General features: G+C 34.3%; 1 protein-coding gene across 1 annotated transcript in view; it reads left to right on the top strand.

The window, feature by feature from the left end:
• LOC129219032 (uncharacterized) overlaps positions 1-15891 on the top strand; it is a 58670-nt gene extending 42779 nt beyond the window's left edge. The window contains exons 7-8 of the mRNA XM_054853352.1: positions 10539-10656; positions 15875-15891. Coding sequence (XP_054709327.1) covers positions 10539-10656; positions 15875-15891 — 135 coding nt within the window. The remainder of the gene's footprint in view (positions 1-10538; positions 10657-15874) is intronic.
• The last annotated feature ends 3449 nt before the right edge of the window (positions 15892-19340 follow it).

Here is a 19340-nt window from a genome sequence, read left to right as displayed (position 1 = left end):
TTTCGAGAAAACGTTGTCGAGATCGTTGTCGAGATGGACAGAATCTATCACGAGAAAATGTACGAAGTTCGTTTCTATGGTGGTAGATGGGCTCAGACTTCACGGCGGGTGCTTTTCTCGTGAAGGACAGATAGTAGTAAATATATTGCGCAATGTTTTGAGCTGTTTCATAGTAAAATTTTTTCGAAAATGCATAAAAGATGGCGTAAGGAGTTCTAATAATATTGCAACAAGAAAAAAAGTTAATTAAAATAATTAATAAAATACTGAAAACTAAAAAAAAAAAAAAAAATTGAAAGCAGAGTTTTGCGAAGGAAAATGTGTGTTCTCCGTGTACCCCTTCTCCATCCAATAACTTTTGTACGCATAGTTCGATTTTCATAAACTATTTTTACTTCCTTTTACAAACGAGCTGATGTGTGCATCACATGACTTCTTTTTACTCCAATTTAATGTCATTTCCTCATTATTGGCAATTTTAATGTGATTCAATTGTTTACTCTCTAAATATCACCAACAGTGGCCATATTGAAACCAAATTTAATTAAAAAAAAAAAAAAAAACATCGCAAAATTTGTCGCCAAGTTGGCGACAAAACTTGGCGACCAAAAGACTGGCAATGTATCGCCAAGTGTCCGACAAATTATAACACCACTTGAGTTTACATCGAAATTAATAATGATTTTCAACCAAAAAGGGTCAAAAGACCCCCTTAGGAGCATCCGAATGCAACCAAAATTGAAGGTGCACAACTAGGCCCCACTAGGAGTCTACGTACCAATTTTCATCTTTCTAGGGCATACCGTTTTTGAGTTATGCGAGATACACAGGACCGTCGCCATAGGGGAGGGGGTGAGGGGGGGTGTCTCACCCTCCCAGCGATTTCATCCAGTCGGCGTTTTCAATGTTTCGGAATTTCAAAGCTTTAATTGACGGGAATTTAAAATAAAAGTTAGCATATTCATGCAAAGTTATACATCTAACCTTTTGATACTTTGCGCAAGAGAAAATAATGAATGGGATCTCCGTTTACATTCATTTTTATTTTGCTCACACTATGCCGATTGCTTAGTTTGCGACAACTCATTTTGCCGAGAGAATAGGCGTCCACTCAGAAAATTCGGCTAGAGTCGGCATTTTTGCTTTTTACGTTGTTTCCGTATTCTAAATCTTTGAGTAAAGTAGTATGTAGTTTGACCATGAGCACATTTTCACCTTTTAGAGTGCATCCTGTGATCACCGACGATTATTCATGTGAAAAACATCCCCGACTGCTTAATTGCACAATTTACCGACATTTACTTGAACAAATATTATTTTGCCGACACTGTATCCAGGGTCACCCCGAAATTAATTTTTTGGGGAAAATTCTCAATTTTCCGAATGATAAAATACGGATATGCAATGCACACATGAATAGGTACATTCAGTAATGTAAAAATGCAATAATGTCTTAAAATTTGCCGAATCATCAGATACATTTTGCCGAGTAAGGCTTTTATGGAAGCTCTGGGGATCTCCCAATGGGCGCTGCCTTCCTGTACTCAGTCGGCAATTTCAGCTACAATTGTCAATTTTTACTTATAGAGTTAATTCTGAATTCAATATATCTTTGATAAAAGTTAAATTTAAGTGTGCACACATTTACATTTTCTCATTTTAACAAACTTACTATGCTAAGCATGTGTTCTAATGAGTGTTTATTCTGTAAATTTTAAAAAGAAAATTTAATCTTTAAAACATATTATTTAGAAATAGCCGGGAATCTGTATCACACATTAAGATTACGTGTGAGCAGCCGAGAAGTACGATTCAAATAGTTTTTCAAAATAAAAATATTTAATTATTATAAAGAAACCCACGGAAAGTCTCAGTTTAAAAACACTACATTAATAAAAAAGATAGCTTTGGGCAGTCGGCAATCGACACATTTATAAAATTGAATCATCAGTAAAAAAAATCCACAGCAAAGTGGGAGAAATGGAAGAAATACATGGGGCTCTGAAATGATAGAAAAATTAAAATAGAGAGAAAGAGATTTTATTACAATACAAAGTCACATTGGTGCATAGTTTAAGTGTTTGATTTTGAAACCAACTTCTGAATGCACATTCAGCACCATTTCCACTTTTTCTAGGCTAACGAGTAAAAACCAAAATAGTATTCTACTCGCAGGGGTTATCCCTATTTGTCGACCACACAAGTGTATTGTGTAACTAAAGCAAGACATTTGTCCGCCAATTGTAGCACTCAGAAATGCCGTCGTGGAGACGGCAGTCACGTTGGGGCTAGGGGGTGAGATTAGAAACGTTGGACCTTCAGGGATTTTCTGTTAAAAACCTTTCTCTGGAAGTTGGAGCTCGAGGGAACATTTGAGAAGAGCTGTTGATGTGTGCTTTAGGACGGAGGACGGTCTGTCCGGGTCCCCGAACCCCTGCTGTGTGAACTTTATGCCTGAAGAAGGAAGAACAAGGTTATTCGTTATTGGCGTTTGGAGCTTTGATGAGATACAAGTGGCATGGAGTTTGGCAGAAGACTTGAGACTTGGGTGACAATCCTACACAGAGTTATTTTATTCATTATGCATTGCACAAAAAAAAAAAAAAAAGACTAGTTAAAGTTTTGAACGTTATTCGCATGTGAACGATCAATAATTGTTATTGTGGCAAGTAAGGAAAAATCTGAAAAAGTATTTGACTTTTGACTTAAATTTGAGAAAAAAACGCTTATTGAAATGCAGCAGAAAAGGTAAGATTACTTTAACGTTATATTTTCAAAAAGCATTATTTTAAACCCCCCCCCTTTTTTATAGATATATCTTCCGTTAAATATTGAAAAATAAAAGAGTTCTAAGAAGGTTGCTGGGATGAAAAATTGGGTATTAAAGATTTCAAAAAGCAAACGAAAAAGAAAGAAAAAAAAAAAAAAAGAATAAATAAGATTTTTTTTTTTTTTTTTTTTGTGCTGTAAAATTTCAGAAGAAAATGCTGTCTTAAAATATTATTTAGGAATATTCAAACTTGTACATCATTAAAATTACCAAACCAAAGGCGGCTGAATACGTTTCAAACATTTTCTTAACCAATAAAGAAAAGAAAATAGCCAAAGCGTTATAGAATTACATAACAAGTTTTAATTTAAAAAAAAAAAGGATAGATAAATAAACATGATAGCATCCTAGGGACCGCCAGTACAAAAGTAAGGAAGATGTTTAAATAGAGGAAAAGATTCAAAATCTTGTCAAGAAAAGTCACACCAGCAACGCAGTAACTCTAATGAGTGTTTAGCAGTAAAAAATTAACGTAAAATGAAAGTTATCAAGAGATTCAGGATTTCTGATTTTTTAATAAAGAGAAAAAAGTTAACTTAGGTATCACTGAAAAATACCACCTGTATTCCAAATGTTAAACGTTTAACCCTACCTCAATCTAAAATATAAAAGCTTTAAATTATCTTTGTCTGTAAGTCCAAAATGTGAACAGATTGTTTTAAGGTTGCATAATTTTGTACTTTAAACAATTAAAACATTAGAGTGAAAATTGAAAATTTCGTTGTGAAAAACTAAACTGCTAAAATGTTTTTGAAAAAGAAAATCTGGGGGGTCTTCCACCTTTTTTTTCTTTTAATAATAAAATGACTTAGGGAAGTAGCTTAGGAGGGAGGGACGGAGGAATCTCAGAACCTTACCAGTTCTTTTTTGTCTTATGGTAATGAATTGTAGTCAGAGTTGCGTTTCTAGAAAATTACTGCAAGAGGGCCCTATGACATCAATGAAGATCGTATGAAACTTCGTTTTTTGGCATTAAATTTCAAAAAGCTGGCGGGAGAGAGCCTCTGAACTTTGTTTACCACAGATGGCCTACAATCGCATTTTCAAGGCCTCAATTTTCAAAAAATTTCGAGAGAAATCACTTCATATCACCTTTTCTTAACATCACCAATAGTCGTTTAACGTTTAAAACTGTATGCTTAGACTAAAATTCAAAAAACGTTTGGGGAAACAAACACTCCGATCCTCCTTTCTCAAATCCTGTGGCGTAGCCAAGATTCTAATTCGGAAGAGGCTCAGGTTCTTAGGTTCTTACATCAAAGAGATTATCACGTTAATTATTTTTCTTTGAATCACTAAATAGGTTTCATTATAGATTATGCTAATTATTTATATCTGCTAGTTATTAATTAATAGTTAGTAGTTTAATACACCAGTACACTCCTATTTGGTAGTCTGGGTAAAATAAAAGGTGATAAATAACCTTAATATTTATGCATGAGTAATGTGATTAAAATATATTCTTAACTAGGGGACAGAAATGCTGAAATGCTTTCTCCTTCAGTATTTCTGAATATGGTGTTCGGGAACTGTCCTGCTAAAAGCATTGTAAAGGCTATGTTTGGCTGCGTCAGATGAGGGAGAGGAGTGGAAGGTCTTATCGAAAATTGTTTGAAATTTAAGCTCCGAAAACCCCTTTTTTGAAAACATTACAGAACTGTTTGGGAATCGGGGGCTCGCCCCCGAAAATCTTCCGACATTAAAAGCCGAAAAACAAGGTTTTAGGCTCTCTTTGATCTCCAAGAAGGGTTATGCACTCTTTTGGATCCGCGATTGGACACCAGACTTAAATTTTCCAAGCGTTTCGGGGCTCCTCGGCCCCTCTCCCCTGACTACGCCACTACCCAAATCCATCAAAGCTGTCGCTACAGAGTTTCTTTCTTTTTTTTCAAAACCTATGCTCTTAAAATTTTTCCTTGGGGCAGCCCCCGAACATCATCGCAAGACGCGTAAAAATACTTTTTTCGAACTTCATTCTCAGAAAAAAAATTTGGGAGAGTCTATGAACCCCCAGGGCCGAACCTAGCAGGTGTGCAGCGTGTGCACCGCACAAGGGCGGCCAAAGCAAGAGCGGCCGCAGGCCGCATCATATAGTTCTTTTAATCAAGCAAAAATTCCTCAAGAATTTCTCACAAGATAACTTATAATAAGTCAAATAAATATGCTGAATTTTAAATGTTTAATTATCAGGGTAAGTGCCGATGTTGGTTCATTTGTCCATTAATATCTACTCTTTACGCACATGCTTCATTTGGCTGCAAAATTTGTGACAGAACCGGTAATCATGCATGGATACAGGGGAGGGGAGATGAGGGAAATGGCCCTCTCCTGAAGCATGAAAGGGAGCCTTCTAAAAGGAACACTCAGAGCCCAGGGCGGCCACTAATGTTTACCCCCAAAGCTTTTAGAGACCTAAACAATGAAGACATATTTTTTACATTATATTTTTAAAAAGCTATACTGATTAGATACTCTTGCAAGCATTTCAAACAACTAATTCTGTTTTCAACCATCGCGGATGCGTGGAGAGACAGTGGAAAATTGCGACTCCCCTGAGAGTCAAACATATATGAATGACAAACTAAAATTTTGTAATTTTCCCCTTTTACAGCATTTTTTTCGAATTAAAATCACGAATGAACTGCTCAGTTTCAGAACAGGGCTCTTGCCCCGGGTACTAAATTTAAACGTAGCTCCAAAACGAAGATCCAAAAAGATGCCATGACCTCCTTGATGAGACTAAAGAAGGCTTAAAGTTGCATTTTTAGGACGTTAATTTCGGAAAATTTTGCTGTTTGAACCACTGATCTTAAGGACCCAATTAAATCTCTGATTCACACCTTCCACCTTAGCTTAATCAAACATAGCCTGAAAATATTGGCTTTAAAATCCAAAATGTGTTTTCAGAGGACAGCCCTTCTTAATGTCATCAAAAATTGCTTAATGACATTTTTCGCATTTCTTTTTCGAAATTTTTCCGATGGAGGGCCCCGAAATCCCTTCCCAAACATTACTACCAAAGATAGTCTCAATTAGCGTCTTTAGAAAGGCCCCTAATCCCACCCCCTCAGTTTGAAATTGTCTCAGTTTCAAAAAACAGTTCGTGAGAGCACACTGAACCCCCGCCCGCTCTTTGTCTCATCGTTATCAAACAATGCGTAAAATACGATTTTTTAAAAAACCCTGGAGGAGAACGGCATGGCTTATGTTACTTTTTACGGCGCTAGGGCATATACCCATCAATCGTCGAAGTGTGATGCACAAAAGTCTATAGTTGTGTTTTTCAGACATTAATATCGAAAAATATCCGAAAGATCCGCCAAAGCTTCCCAGTTTTAATATCATCCATATAATTGTGCTCTTAGAAATATCCACTTGGGAGCCCCAAAACCCTTCCTTCCCAAAAATTGCTTAAATGGATTTTAGTTCCGAAAAATATTTCGGTTAGGAATATTTTCACGTTTCCCAATCGTTTTCAAATATTGCCAAAAATGGGTTTTTGAAACAATAGTGCCGAGAAATTACCGGAGGAAAGTCGCCAGATCCCCTACCGTCACCAAAAACAGCCTAAATTTGCGTTTTAAACTTCAATTTCGAAAACTTTCTATAGGAGGTGATTGAATCTCCCTCCCTCTAGCAACGTCAACAAAGATAACACAAAACTGCTGGTTTAAATCTTCAGTTTCGGAAAATTTTCGGGAAGAGCGCCGATCTTTCCTAAGCTACGGTCACAAAAAATAGCTTCGAATTGATTTCAATTTTAAAGGAATTTTTGGAGAGAACTCCAACATTACTTTTCAAATGAAGTCTCGAAAAAGTTCCTAAAATTGCGATATTTGACGTCAATTTCGAAAATTTCTCCATGCACTTTGAATATACCCGACTCTTTTCTCTTTGCAACCAAACACAACCAAAGATTACTAAAACTATTTTTCGTACGCCAATTTTGATAATTTTCTGGGAGCAATCCCCTCTCCCCTGATTCCCCCTCCTCCGTCCTTTCTCTGATGTCACCGAAGATAGACTATAAAATGCGTTTTTACGACTAGTAAATTTTGGTATGTGTTACTTTCTTCAAAGATATAAATTGTACCTTAGGAGTCTATTACTATAAAACTTTTCTTCCTTTTTATAAGTTCATCATTCTTGTTTTTTTTTTCTTTTTTAAATTAGAACTTGATATAGAAATTTGAAGAAATATTTATATGGACGTAAAAGATTAGTCAAAATATGCAAATTACTATTGAGGGGCGGCACATTAGATCTTTGCACACGGGCGGCCGACACCCTAGGATCGGCCCTGTGAACCCCACTCTTTCCCACAACACTAAAAAGATGTCATTCCTCTCTCCTTTCCTTAATATCACTAACGGTAGTCTATAATTGCCTTTCTGGAACTTCACAAAATTGCCCAGGGAGTGCCCCTGAGCCCCAGCGGGAGCAAACATGATTCCCGAGCCTGCTCTCCACCAACATCGTCAAAGATTGTCTAAAGTTTCATTTTTAGAATCTTCAGGGGCAGAAACCCCCGAACACCGCTATTTCTTGCGTAACACTATTAACACAATATAATTAGCACGAATTATTTTGCAAACTCCCTTTCTCCGCATACAAGCGATTCTTCTGATTTGTATACTTAAAATCCCTATTTGTGCGCCATGGAAAGGTTCAACTAGAATCAAGGTACTCAAAAATACCAAAACGGATGATTACCATGAGGTTTTTCCCCCAAAATTTATATACAACATAATTAATTCACCATTATATTACAAAACTTATTGAGTAGAAAATGTTCTTATGTGTTAAATATTATATGGATAAAGTATTTTTTTTTTTTTTCGAATTTCCTCAGAATGTCTCATATAAAATTCCTTGTAATTCCTCATTGCCGTTCTCTCTAGCTAATCTGCCACTGTCCACTGGAGATCTGTAAATACCAACCCTCAGTGCCGGATCTAGAGGGAGGGGGAGACGGGGTTTTGCCCCAGGCGGCGACTTCTAGGGGGCGGCAAATTCATACTATTTTTATGTTTTTTCTTTGAAACTCTATTTTAAAACTTGATGAAAGATGGATAGGGGTGGCAGTTTCGAGATTTGCTCCGCCTCGGAAAAAAATGTAGATCCAGCACTGCCTACCCTCTCCCCTAAAGTGTCCTTAAATGGCCTAAAACTGCGTTTTTAAAACTTTAATTTCGAAAAACTACCGGGGGAGGGCCCCCGAACCCCCCCCCCCCCAATTAATTCCTTCGCGACAGTAAAGATGGCATAAAATCTTTGCTTTTAGACATTTTTACGGAAGAACTCTCGAAACTACCCTTTCTAGAAAAAAGTCCAAAATTGATTCCAGCGAAAAAGATAATGAGAATGAACTCGCGATCCTCTTGCTTCTTATAAACCAAAGCATAAAGTCACGTTTTTAGTACGCCAATTTTGGAATTTTTCCGGAGGACAGCAGTCTATGAAATTAATGCATCCCCTTAGCATTACTGAAGTTTGTCTACAATTGCATGTTCCAGACTTCAATGTGTAACGAATTCTGGTCAGAGGCCCTGAATTTATATATATATATATATATATATATACACACACACACACATAAAATGTGTGTGCATATGTATCTGTCGAGTCGGCAAAATGTTAGGAGTCAGTCGGCAAAATCAGTTTCAACACCCCCCCCCAAACGTAAAACAGGAAATAAAAAGGAAGTATTGTATTCGCAAAAAAAAAAAAAATTTCACTCAAAAATCGGCCTTAATTTCCATTTTGCTCACCCCCGAATGAATGTTGAGTTTTTTTTCGACCGGACCACACGTGGATATATGCCCAGGAACGTTCAGACACCCGAAATATCCATTTTGACAACCCCCGAGTTAATTACAATGAATTTCCTCGTGACGTCCGTATATATGTATGTATGTGCGTATGTATCTCGCATAACTCAAAAACGGTATGTCCTAGAAATTTGAAATTTGGTACACAGACTCCTAGTGGGGTCTAGTTGTGCACCTTCCCTTTTCATTGCATTCGGATGTTCCTAAGGAGGTCTTTTGCCCCTTTTTGGGGAAAAATCATTGTTAATTTCGATGTAAACTCAAGTTGTGTTATAATTTGTCGGACAGTTGACGATATATCGCCAGTCTTTTGGTCGCCAACTTGGCGACAAATTTGGCGATTTTTTTTTTAGATTTGGTTTCAATTTGGCCACTGTTGGTGACATTTGGAGAGTAAACTATTGAATCACATTAAAATTGCCAATAATGGGGAAATGACATGAAATTGGAGTAAAAGGAAGTCATGTAATGCACACATCAGCTCGTTCGTTGGGAAGATCTCGGAAAGTACACCTCAGTGATTTATGAATCGAACCCACAAACTTTCCTATGCTATATAGCAACCTATAATAGCATATAGCTTAAAGCATTATGCTATAAGGTAGCCTCATAGCTAGGGCTGCAAAAGAAGAAAAAAATCGGGATTTTTCCTACACGATTTCAAAATTTTAATGCTTTTTACTATTGTAAATGCAAATTGCACATTTTTTTTTCTGAAAAAACAATTAAACCAAGTAGACTGTTTTGCTAGACTTAACTGACAATGTTTTTACTTCCTTTTGCAAAAAAGTAGCATAGTATTCGCGAAAAAATTTTCACTCAAAATTCGGCCTTAATTTCCATTTTGCTCACCCCCGAATTAACGTTGAGTTTTTTTTTTTTTTTTTTCAACCCGACCACGTGTGGATAAGTACCTAAGAACGTATAGACACCCAAAATATCCATTTTGACATTCCCCGAGTTAATTACAACGACTTTTCTAATGACCTCCGTATGTACGTATGCATGTATGTGCGTATGTATGTCGCATAACTCAAGAATGGTATGTCCTAGAAAGTTGAAATTTGGTACGTAGACTCCTAGTGGGGTCTAGATGTGCACCTCCCTATTTGGTTGCATCTGATGCAAACTCTGATGCAAAAAAAAAAAAAAAAACGTTATCAACGAAGATATAAATGCAATTTCTCGTATACTTAATATTGACAAAAGTTAAAAATGGTTTGATTGAACTAAAATGAAGTGAATTCATAACGCGAGAAAACTGTAACGCTCTTATTTTTGATATAAATTATCATAGATAAGTAAATCTTTACTAACACAATGAACTTGATAATGAGTCTTATTCGTTATTGTATTTCGTTACGAGTAAAAAATAAAAGCGAAAATTCGTTTGGAATAAAATTTTTAAGGATTTGTTTTAGCAATGGTTAAATAAATAATTCTTCAGGGAGAAAGAATTTTACATTTGATTAAACATTGGTTTCTTTTAGTAGTGTTGAACAGGAATCGTTTTTACTTAATAGTTATTTTTTAAATTTATTCAAATTTTAAATTTCACATAAAAAATCAATAAAAAATCAATTCTGGTTAAAAAAAATGAGAATTCATTGAAACGTGATGCATAATCGTTCGGCAAGAATGATTTTTACATCATATTTACATTAATTTATATGCTTTCTTTTCACAAAAGTAAGTTTTTCTCAAAAACTGCTTCAACTCTTAAAAAGTTATATTTGGGTAATGGTATATTGGAGCCTACTGCCTAAGTTAATAGTGAAAGCTGCTATAAGAATATCGTTGTCAACATAGGGAAAGTATGCTCGTGTAATTCCAAGCTAACTTCTCCTTAACTAATCATTGTTTTCCTTTTCTCTTAGGTTAAGTGCTTCTCTGCCTTCTCAGAAAAACTTATAACTCAAAGTGAATTTTTGATAATTGATACTCATTCTCAACAATATGCTGAAAGTTCAGCTTCTGTTTCACCATGTTTCAAGGGTAAATATACTATGCTAAATTACTTGTAACTGCGGTAGAAACAATTGCAAAATATCTTAAACGAAATTATATATGCACCACCCAAATTCAAAAAAAAAAAAAAAAAAAAAAAAAAAATAGAATATCAGAACTGTTTACATGAAACTTGTCAATATGTCAGGTAAAACGAATGCATGCTAATCAAACAAAGTAAAACATGTTATTGAGGAATCGGTAAAACAATTTCAACAACTTAAAGGTAATAAATATTTTAACAATTTAAGGGTCGTTAACACATTTGAAAATTATGTTGATTTTTTAGATGGGTCAAAAAATTAGAATAATCAATTCATTTAATGGTGAATTTTAAAAGTAACGAATATATTTGCATACTTGTTAACTGCGTAGGTTGCGTCAAGTATAAAGATTGGTGCCAGGACAATTTTATGTTCTTCTTTTGCTGAAAACGGGTCGTCAACGTGATAATCGGGAAACAAGGATGTTGCTTATTGTATCATTGTTTAAAGTTAGAAAGAAACAGTTAATCTTAGATTAAAAGAACATTTCTTTATCTACGTTCTCGAAAATTATAAAATAATATAGAAGGACCGACCAAAGAAAAAATAACCGAAATAAATGAGGTAGAAAGCTTGCAACAACTGGTAGAGATGAACACAAATTAAAGTGAGTCGTCCGAAATAGTCGTTTTAAAAATGCCTCTTACATTCATAAGTGTTGGAAAGAATCTTTTTTTATCCTGTCCAAGCCAACTACACTTGGACAATTGCATCAAATGGAATTGCAATTGCAGGTTCTCGAAATAAAACCAAAGATCAACATGAAGTAGAGACGTGCACAATTCTCTTGGAGCAAAGAAAAGCTCACTTGGGTGCAACAAGACTCAAAAAGTATTTCATACAGTGATGAATCTTTATTAGAAATATCTGTTGAAGAAAGAGGTGTTCTGGTTTGGCATTGGAAAAGCGAAGCACTTGAGAAATCTTGTTTAAGACGTTCTCTCAAATTCAGACGTCCTATGGCGATACATAAGATTTGCTGGAACTGGGCAATTGTATGTATCTTTAAAAATGTGTGAATTCCGCTGTTTATCAAGATATACTGGATTACTGCATGATACTCTTTGCTGAGGCTCAGCAGGAACACATTCAGTGACACATTTATCTTTTATCAAGATTCCGCTTCGTGTCACATCTCGAGATAGACTCATAGATTTTAAGCAGAAAGAGGGATTTTGGTATTAAACTGGCCAAACAAATCTACCGATCTCAATACCATCGAAAATTTGTGGAATCGTTAAATTTAATGAAAAAGTTCGACCTAAGACCTACTAACAAAATTGAACTCATTGCCGCATTGAAGAGGGTATGGAAACAGTATCAGTAGCCTTGAATGTAAACAGCTGGTGGAATTTATATCTGAAAGGATTAAAGACGTGGTTCTTGCAAAAAAATGATGCGACAAATATTGATATTGTTTAGTTTTAAAATGTTTTTCCCATTTTAATTTTAATATTCTTTTTTTTTTTTTATTTGACTTAATGTAGAGTATCATCACTATAAACTTTTGAAGAATTATATCTATGATAACTTTTAATTGCGTTTATGTGAAATGTTATGTGCACAATGAAGTCTAAGAAAGGAGACACGTTCTTTTCTCTTATAATTTGTTAGATTAAGCTTTTCCGCCTAAAAATAAAACTATTCTACTTTTTTGAATTTGAGTCGCATATATATTAATATATTACAAAGTTTTAAATGTTTTCCACTTTTTCTTAATTGCTGTACAAATATTGAAAAAACAGCATGTATCGCGGCATGACGGGGCAAAACTTTAAGCTCTAACATTGTAAACTAGTTAACTTCCTAAAAGAGCGTATTTTAGCGCCATCCAACTGGTGCAAAGAATTTAAACTTTTCAAATTCCATTGAAAGCTTTTCATTTTCCATATAATTTGAAAACCAAAGTAAACCCATGAAACTAAACCCCCCCATGAATGGAAGGGGACGATCACCTTTCGAAATAAACTTAGATCATTAACATGGGCCTCATGGTCTAAGGAAATAAAGCATGAGTTTGCCCCCGCCCTTCCCCATCTTTTGAAACGTTTTTATGTACACAAAACATATGTAGGGATAATTAGAGAGCAGATCTAGCTTCAAGTTTAGAAGGAGATCATTATTACAATGAGGCAAACATCGGGTGCATTGCGTCCGGAGAGAATTAAAAACGTCGCGTGAACGCAATATTGAAGCAGAAATAAAATTTCCGCTGAATAAGTGTAAAGAATTGGTTTGCAATATAATGTATTGAGATTCTGGATGTACGCAATATATAAGAAAATTCTCAGTAATTTATTTAAGCAAGATGAATTTAGAAAAAAGCATAACACAACAGCATTCATTAGAATCTGAAGCCCTTCTGACAAATTTTTCAAACATTAAAGTCACGTTCATTGGCTCATATTTACAACTATATAATTAAATACTACTTAACGATATAATTAAATACTAAGGGCTAAACTATTACCCGATTCAGAGACTAATTCTATTTCGAAAACTTTTCGAAATCGATGTCTTAAAAATGCGATTGTAGACCATATTTTCTAACAAAGGAGGGAGGGATGAGGTTTGAAGGAGGGAATGAAGTTTTAGGGACTCTCCATTGGCATTTTTTTAAAACTTAGGCTCTAAACACGCATTTCTACACGATATTTGAACACATTAGAAAAATGGAGTGTGAAGTCCTTCTGACAAATTTTTCAAACATTAAAGTCACGTTCATTGGCTCATATTTACAACTATATAATTAAATACTACTTAACGATATAATTAAATACTAAGGGCTAAACTATTACCCGATTCAGAGACTAATTCTATTTCGAAAACTTTTCGAAATCGATGTCTTAAAAATGCGATTGTAGACCATATTTTCTAACAAAGGAGGGAGGGATGAGGTTTGAAGGAGGGAATGAAGTTTTAGGGACTCTCCATTGGCATTTTTTTTAAAACTTAGGCTCTAAACACGCATTTCTACACGATATTTGAACACATTAGAAAAATGGAGTGTGAGGATTTTTTTCCTAGAAATTTTCAAAATTGAAGAGTTAAAAACGAAATGTTAGACGATTTTTAATCAAGTTAAGAGGAGGTACTCTAATACCAGAAATTTCTCGAAACTTAAGTGCAAAATACGTAATTGTAGGCCATATTTGACGACGTTAAGGAAGAAATAGGGATCACGAACTCCTCCCAGAATTTTTCCGACATTAAAGTCTTACAAACGCAATTGTAGATAATTTCTGATAAAGTTAGAGAAAGGGAAGTCCTAAGTGAACCATCTTTGAGAACAATCAGGAAATAGAGTTTCAGTACTTGACAGTTTAAAAAAAGAGACAAAATTGAAATTTGAGTCTGCTGTACATAATTCTAGTCCATTTTTGATGACTTTAAGGGACGGGATACTGTTTCTGGATATATATATATATATATATATATATATATATATATATATATATATACTTTTTTTTGGAATTGAAGTCTTAAATTGTAATCCATCTTTGATGATATTAAGGGAAGGGATGGGGTTCAGGATTCTCACCCGGAATGTAGATTTTGTTACGTAGCTTGGTCCCACGATTATTCTCCCGCAGCGAGAGAGAAAAAAAAATGTTTTAAAAATTTGTTAACAATAAACAATTGCATCTTCTCGGAAAGAAACGAGCAGAGGAAAAAACAGAGAGAGAGAGAGAGAGAGAGAGAGAGAAAGAAATATTTGAGTCATTGGATTCAAAACTAGTGCATAAAATAGTAAAAATTTATATCATTATATATTCCGAAAAACGAACGTCTACTGTACAACGTAACTGGCAAAGGAAGCTTATCAATGCTATTTTTCAAAGCAAAAGTCATTCAAAGCTGATCAGTTTCTAAAATACAACCCCATTGACTTCGCCTTGATTCAGAAGGAAAATAAGAAATTTAAATTATCAAAATTAAAGATCTTTTTTTGAAGGTTACTGACTGCATATAAAATTTTCTTTCAACTAATTAGCATTTTTCATCCTTTACTGTGCATTTGTGTTACTTAAATGAACAACTTCTATTCTAGGTGAACCAATTGTAGGGCAAACTATTTGCCACATCGTGGTTTTAGTTATGGCTATAGTTGGAGTTCCTTTAGTATTATTATTCATCAAGCGCAAGTTCCTCAACTACAGAAAAAGTTACTATAAATCTGTTAAAACTTTGAGTGGTAAGTGATTTCCTAGAATATATATAGTCTATTTATGTAAAATATATAGTAAATAAATATATATAATAAATGTCTTTGGAAAAATTGGGGCGGAAAATAAATTTTTACTTAATTTATGTAGAGAATAGTTAAATAAAACCAATTTATGTTGATTTCAATCAAATTTCAGATTCAAAACAAATTAATGATCTAAAAGTTGCAGATACATGTTCTGACAATGCAGGATTTCATGTAAATATATCTTTGTGATACAAAATAGAAGTAAACAAGATTTTTCCTAACTTACTGTCTATGCTTTTTGGGAAGAAATTCACCGCCACCCCCTGAAACGTACATGTGCAATTTTTTTTAAGAACTGTTTTCTTAATGTATTCATTATTCTAAAGTACATGCATGCGATCTGCCGCACAACCTGATATGTACGCGGGATTTTTAAAATCTTTAATGGCAATGGCAATATTTCATTACATCTTATTTTCAATATTATTAAACTAAAACAACCACGCATGATTCTACTGCGTGGAGGTGCCCAACCCCTGCACCAGAAAGCGAATTCTCGCTGCACTAGTGAAACTTGATATATATATCTCAAATGAACCACATGAAAAAGAAATATGAATAAGAAAATACTACGTAGTTCATATTTTTTCTGCAAAGGTGATTGCTTCTTGGATTCTTTACCAATTGCAATCCTCATCAACAAGTTGCTACATTTGATAGGGAAACCTTTCGTACTACTGTTGAACATACTGTAAATGCTTTGAACAGGTGATTCAAGCAAATGAAAAGCACAATGAGCACATTCTGTGCTAAAATGAAGTTTTTTTCTAAACATTGTATTTTCTTCTTGTGTCCATTTCTCATCAGGTGCTAAAAATATGAACAAGTGATTTCTTACTGCAGATTTCTTTCCTCATTTTCCATGTTAAGTACACCAAGTTTTAATGACTTATTTCTGTTGGAATAGGCTCCACGTGCGTCTAAACAGGGCCTGATTACTGAATAGGCCAACTAGGCCCTGGTCTAGGGCCCCCGATATTTAGGGGTCCCTAAATGGCTGAAATTACTCAAGGCAATGGCTAAAATTGTTTCATCCAACGGCTAAAGAAAAAAGTTGGAATACAGGGGGCCCCCAAAAAGTATTTGACCTAGGTCCCAACGATATCTTAATCGGGCCCTGGGTCTAAATATAGTAACTTTAACTATAATCAACCTGTACTTATGTTTACCGAATACGTCACAATACTTACGATACTCATTGAAAAATATTTCAAAAATCCATTTCCGTGTTTGCATGTTGTGAAATCTAATTTTTGACGCATATTTCTATTAATTTCCTTAAATGAAAATTTCTTTTTGCCATTCGCTTTTCACGCATTACATGCAATTGGTATGGAACTCCATTCATTTCTAATCAATATTAAAGACTTTTATATAAAAAAAATCTTGTTTTCATGCAATCAATTCTCCTCACTGTATAAGTTTTACAATACTTCATTAATTTACTCGGTGTCAGGGCAGGATTTGGTTCTTGAACCTTTCTGTGCTAAAGTAAAAAATTGCATCCCTTTTAAACCACGGGAAGAAATATCTTACTGAAAGTAAACGGTCTTTTATGCTTTTATTAGCAAACAAACAAAATACGGCAAGATAACTCGGCAATTAATGTAAATAATTTAAATAATTTTTCACTTAATTCATCGATATTAAGGATAACGGAGTATGGGGGCTTTCCCCAAGAAATACTTCAAAATTAGATTCCTTAAAATGCAATTGTAGCCAACCTTTCATGATTTTAGAGGAAAAGATGAGGTTTGTGATTCTGCAGGGAAATTTTCCAAAACTGTTGTTGTAAAACAAATTTGACGATTATTCATGATGTATTAGGGGAGTCGGGAAATTTCCAAAGGAATGTTTCTAAGAGCACAATTTTAGGCCACTTTTGGGGGCGTAAAAAGAGCGGATTAGGTTCAGGGATCCACTAAGCCGCCTTCCCCCACCCCACACACACCGACCACTATTTCCATTTCTTCTACTATCTATATTTTAAAAACATGTATCGGAAACTCTCCCCTAGTTTTCTATGAAGAGATTTTTAATTTTCATCCTTACATTTTTATTTTTTTGAATCGCAAATATTTTCATTATTTTAGTCTAAAATTGTATTGTGATGTGATACATGCGGTAATTTTTTCCACTTTATTTCATTTATTTATTTTTTTTATTATTATCATGCATCCGGAATCACTCCATGAAGTCTTGTTTTGCTTTTATTTTTTACCTCAAGCATTTAAAAACTACTAATGTAACCTTTCATTACACTATTTTACACATCTCTGTGTATTTCTCTTCTCTCTCTCTCTTCATTTTAACTTTCCTGTATGAAAAATATTTCGGCAGTGCGTGTATTTTTCTCCACTTAGCTGTGTTATTTTCATGTTGATATTTTAATTTAAAAAAAAAAGAAAGAAAAGAAAAGAAATAGAAATGTCAGTGGCTCCTTCGGAAGAAGCCAATTTTTTTTCCTTGCTGTAGCTTACCATGAGTTTCAAAAACGCACTGAATACCGAATGAATAATGAACAGATATTTTGTCGTTAAAGGATGTCTGAAACATACATCTCGGCGGCACTTCGCTTGGTTATCGTACAATACAGAGATTATATCATAATACATATTACGAAATAATATTCTAAATCTGCATTTTCTTAAAATATACAGAAAACTCTTTTTGTCATTTTTATTCATTTGCTCCTTTTTTTTTTACTTTTACCGTCGGTGGACTCGTTTTCTGAATAACTGGGGTGAGTGGTTCACCCTCCGCTCCGGGTCACGACCCTACCGATGATTCTTATTCTTTTAAAATGATTTTCAAGTCTGTAATAAGCCAAAGTTACAAAGGAACTAACATTTTTTGTTTCATACATGTTGTGACACGTTCCTTACTTTGATTTAGTTATTTTTCACCTCTCAATTTTTTGCTTAGTGCCGGGGTACGGACTGACGAAGTGTTCGTCTGGCCTTGTCCGTGTTAAACCCATACTTACTTTCAAGTCTCTTAATTTAAATCTGAAATTACATGTTATGAATACACTTGAAAGTGGAATTTCATGTATTAAATTTTTTTCTTCACTTAAAGTTCAACTAAGTGAATACATAAAAATATCACATTTTTTCCCATTATAAAGCATTAAAAACATTAAAGGTAACCTTATAAAGAAATATATATATATATATACATACTTATAATAGCTTATTTTTATTGCAGCAAAAGTGATAGCTCTCCAAACCCAGTTGAATAATGCTAAGCAATATAAGGTGTCCTTACCAGAGAAAGAACTTTTGAATTTCCAACAATCAAGCATCACCATTGACATTCCTATCAATGATGGTACTCAACCAGTAGAATGAGTAATTATGTTCATGCTTTCAAGATAAACCCAAAGTACAGATGACCAAGAATATCTGAATACTTATGGTAATTGTATACTATGGTGATTTTTTTAAAAAGTCAAAAGTCTGTGACAGAACAATGTGATTTCCTATTACATGGTGGTAACAAAATCCGGGAAATGAAGTTCCCTGATAATTCCCTGATGTTCCTTGACCAAGCTCCAAAAATTTCCCTGATGAAATATCAGGGAATGTTAAAGTCATGATTACAATCCCATTATAATCATGACTTTAACACAGATGAAAGGATAACAACATTAATGTAATATAAAATTTGTAAAAATAACTAGATGTATCGGAATTACAAAGAACCTTTTTATTAATGCAAAAAGAAGAAATGGATAAAAAACATTTGACTAAGGGCAACAAACGAAGTTTAAATGATCTGGTGTATTTTATCCAGAAACTTCCTTCTTCACATATAAAAAGAGTAAATCCTTCTAATCCAGAAACACGTGTTCACATTTTTTTTCTTCTTCTTTTGCAAGTTTTGTACTGCACTTTAATGATTTTTCATCCTATAATTGAGTGGCAATCTTACAACATTTGTTATTGGTTTCTCATACAGCTTACTATTTCAAGAACATTTGACAGTACAAAGCAGATTATACAAAAATACAATGCTATTTTTCTCAATTTTGGTTTCCCTTAATGATGTTTTGTTTGGAAAAAAAATATACATATTTCCTTCATTTTATCCAATGAAAGAAAATTCCAGTGAAGACAACTACCAAGATTAGCTGATTTAAAGACTGCAAACGAAAATTTGCCCTGATATTAGGAGAAATTTTTAAGATCCCCTGATATATTGCAGAAATTAAAATTTCCCTGATAATTCCCAGATTTCCAGGATGTGTTACCACCCTGTATGACTTTTACACTATGCTGTGATGCTGTGCATTTTTTGTGGGTGATAGACATTTATGTCCTGTGGAAAGAAAAGGGTATGTTTTGTACATATATATATATAACTTATTTTTT

Source organism: Uloborus diversus, chromosome 3, assembly GCF_026930045.1.
Source record: "Uloborus diversus isolate 005 chromosome 3, Udiv.v.3.1, whole genome shotgun sequence".
NCBI lineage: Eukaryota > Metazoa > Arthropoda > Arachnida > Araneae > Uloboridae > Uloborus > Uloborus diversus.
This window is presented reverse-complemented; position numbering and strand designations above follow the sequence as displayed.